Source organism: Cebus imitator, unplaced genomic scaffold (assembly GCF_001604975.1).
Source record: "Cebus imitator isolate Cc_AM_T3 unplaced genomic scaffold, Cebus_imitator-1.0 Scaffold122, whole genome shotgun sequence".
NCBI classification, from domain to species: Eukaryota; Metazoa; Chordata; class Mammalia; order Primates; family Cebidae; genus Cebus; species Cebus imitator.
This window is the reverse complement of record NW_016107437.1, coordinates 2,488,162-2,491,493: the sequence shown is the minus strand read 5'-3', so window position 1 is coordinate 2,491,493 and position 3,332 is coordinate 2,488,162. Positions and strand designations below refer to the sequence as shown.

Sequence of the window (3,332 nt, the reverse complement as noted above, 5' to 3'; positions counted from 1 at the left end):
CCTGGGTAACAAGAAGCAAACCCCCTCTCCAAAAAAAAAAAAAAAAAAACACCCAGAGCCACCAGAAGCTCGGAAGAGGCAAAGAAAGACTCTCTCCTCCAGCCGTCAGAGAGCATGACTCTCCTCATAGCTTAATTTTGAACTTCTGATCACCAGAACTGGGAGAGAATGAATTCTGTTGTTTTAAGCTGCCCGTTTTGTGGTCAGTTATCACAGCAACCTTAGGAAACTCGAATGCACAGATAATTTCAGAAAAATCACAAAGAGTGAAGTGATAGAATTGGGGGCCGGGAGAAAGGCACAGCTGTTTTAGAAGACACGGTCTTCTTTTGAGGAAATGAGATTTGAACAAAAACATAAAGTAAAGCCTATATGATATGACCCATCCCTAGAAGATTGGAGAAGGTGCTCTAGGAGGTGGGAACAGTAAGTGTAAAGACCCTGGGGAATTATAAAGACCCCAGGACAAGGACAGAACTGGTGGGGCCAGAGGAGAGGAGAGAGTGGTAGGAGATGAGGTGGCAGAGGGGTCTTGATCATCTGACCTGATGAAACCTTTGGTTGTTGATTGAGTGAAGGGAAGAGGATCACTGATAGTGGAGCTCCTGTGGCTGCTTACCTAGTAGCTATCTAAGCATCTGGGAGAGGGCTAATAGAAACACCAGCTGGAGGCTGGGCACAGTGGCTCATGCTGATAATCTCAGCACTTTGGGAGGCTGAGGCGGGCAGATCACTTGAGGTCAGGAGTTTGAGACCAACCTGGCCAACATGGTGAAACCTCATCTCTACTGAAAATAGAAAAGTTAGCCAGGCTTGGTGGTACATGTCTGTAATCCCAGCTACTGGGGAGGCTGAGGCAGAAGAATTGCTTGAAACTGGGAGGCGGAGGTTGCAGTGAGCCAAGATCATGCCACTGCACTCTAACCTGGGTGACAGAACAAGACTCTGTTTCTTTTCTTTTTTTTTTGAGATGGAATCTTGCTCTGTCCCCCCGGCTGGAGTGCCAGGGGCATGATCGCAGCTCCTTGCAACCTCTTTTCACTGGGTTCAGGGGATTTTCTTGCCTCAGCCTCCCAAGCATCTGGGACTACAGATACGTACCACGAAACCAGGATAATTTTCGTATTTTTTAGTAGAAACAGGGTTTCATCATGTTAACCAGGCTGGTCTCAGACTCGTGATCTCAGATGATGCTCCTGCCTCGGTCTCCCAAATTTCTGGGATTGTAAGCATTAGCCACTGCACCAGGCCTGGATGTTAGGTTTCTGTCAGAATGAAAACCAATGGATTCATTTACTGTTGAATCTTAGAACAAGCCAGTGGTTTAGACTGGAAAGATAGTATATTCCACTACAGATCAGAAGTTTCCTCTTCTATGTAACATACTGATTTTAAACTTTAGTAGCAGATTAAATTTCCACCCTAACTTATGGATGCAATTTTGTTCCAATGATAAAGTTCACTTCCACAGTGACTTACTAATATAGAGTGTGGTGCTGAGTGTTTTTGGGCTCAAAAGGATTCTTCTCATTTGCCTAGTGCTTTATGGTTCATCAGGCCTGCTCTTGGCTTAACCCTGTGAAAATTGTTCCTGTTTCCACATCAGGCAACTGAGGCTTCGAAGATATTGAAGGGTTCACCCAAGGCTGTTCTTTCAGCCACTAGATCTCAGAGTTCCACTTAGGTCTTCTGACTCCAAGTCCGGCGCTCTTTCCTCGGGGATCTCACAGTTTGACTTTTAAGGCAGATATGATTGTTACAGAACAAAATCTGACGGAGTGAGTGCCATAGCGCCTTCAAAGAAGGAAGAACTTATCTGATAGGGGACAGTTAATTGGTTTCACAGAATGAAGGGGCATTCTGTGCCCAGCTTAGAGAAGTAGAATGAGCAGGTGGAAATGAGTGTGTAGGACGGAGGAGCCAGAGGGCCAGAGATGGGTCCCCTGCAGACCTGAGGGAAAGGAGAGTCGCCATTGTGGAATGCTGGGTTTTTGGCCAAGTGGATGTGGGGGATTGGTGGGGAAGGCGGGGGTTCTATGGTTTCTTTCCCATTGAAGGGGCTTGATTACAGGTGAAGATTAACCCTGATTTCAGGCAAAGTGTGAAGGTATGTTTGCAGTGAGTGAGAGAAAGTGATTCAAGAAGAAACTTAAGAAAGGTTAAAAGAAAATTATTGACATAGCTTGTCTAGAGTTACTAAAAGTGATTGAGAACATGAACTTGCTGATGAAGATTTGAGCCTGGGAGAATTGTACTGTCAACAGAGTGTGGAAAGACCTACTCATAGGACAGAAGGAAGTTTTAGCTTTGAATTTTCCTGAATGACCACTGTGCAATCCTGTTAAAGCTGCTGCAACTCCGTCCCTTACCTTCTTATTGTTAAGTGGAGGTGAGGGCATGTTCATCCCCAACCTGCAGTCTTTCTTATGTGACTAGGCTTTTTGAAAAAATGAAATGCAACAAGATGCATTAATTGTCAATTATGTGTTTCTTGTTTTAAAATATCCTCCATTATACTGTGGCTGACAGTGCCTCAGTTACCTAATTCTGCTCTTTTTCCCGCAGCCTGGAGTACTCGGGTACTTTGAGTTCAGTGGCTCACCCCAGCCTCCTGGTTATTTGACCTTCTTCACCTCAGCATTACATTCATTAAAGAAAGGTAAAAAATGATTCATATTAAGACGTGGGCACTTCAGTAGAATTGATATTGACATCTTTACCATGTATTATTATGAATATATATTTTAATTTGCTTGCTTTCCTCAATGTATTTTTATTTTTATTTTATTTTATATTTTTTCGAGATGGAGGCACGATCTTGGCTTGCTGCAACCTACTCCTCCCGGGTTCAAGCGATTCTCCTGTCTGAGCTTCACAGGCACCTACCACCACCCCCAGCTAATTTTTGTATTGTATTTTTAGTAGATACAGGGTTTTGCCATGTTGGCCAAGCCGGTCTCCAACTCCTGACCTCAGGTGATCCACCTGCCTCGGTTCCCAAAGTGCTAGGATTATAGGCCTGAGCCACTGCATCCAGCCATCAATGTATTTTTAATAATTACATTGTTTAATGTTCCATCATTAGCAAACAGGAAGTACTGTTCTATTTCAAGTACAGTCTCTCAGATGTTTTGCTTTTTAAAAATAAAGCTTGAGGCGGGCACAGTGGCTTATGTCTGTAGTTCCCCCCAGCACTTTGGGAGGCCGAGGCGGGTGCATTGCTTGAGTTCGGGAGTTTGAGACCAGCCTGGCCAACATGGCAAAACCCCATCTCTACAAAGAATACAAAAAGGAGGGGTGTGGTGATGCACACCTGTAATCCCAGCTACTTG

General features: G+C 44.4%; 1 protein-coding gene across 6 annotated transcripts in view; it reads left to right on the top strand.

Moving 5' to 3' along the window:
• TXNDC11 (thioredoxin domain containing 11) overlaps nucleotides 1-3,332 on the top strand; it is a 71,238-nt gene that overhangs the window by 21,111 nt on the left and 46,795 nt on the right. For all 6 annotated transcript variants that reach the window (XM_037742520.1, XM_017539988.1, XM_017539991.2 and 3 more), the window contains one exon: nucleotides 2,566-2,659. In XM_037742520.1, coding sequence (XP_037598448.1) covers nucleotides 2,566-2,659 — 94 coding nt within the window. The remainder of the gene's footprint in view (nucleotides 1-2,565; nucleotides 2,660-3,332) is intronic.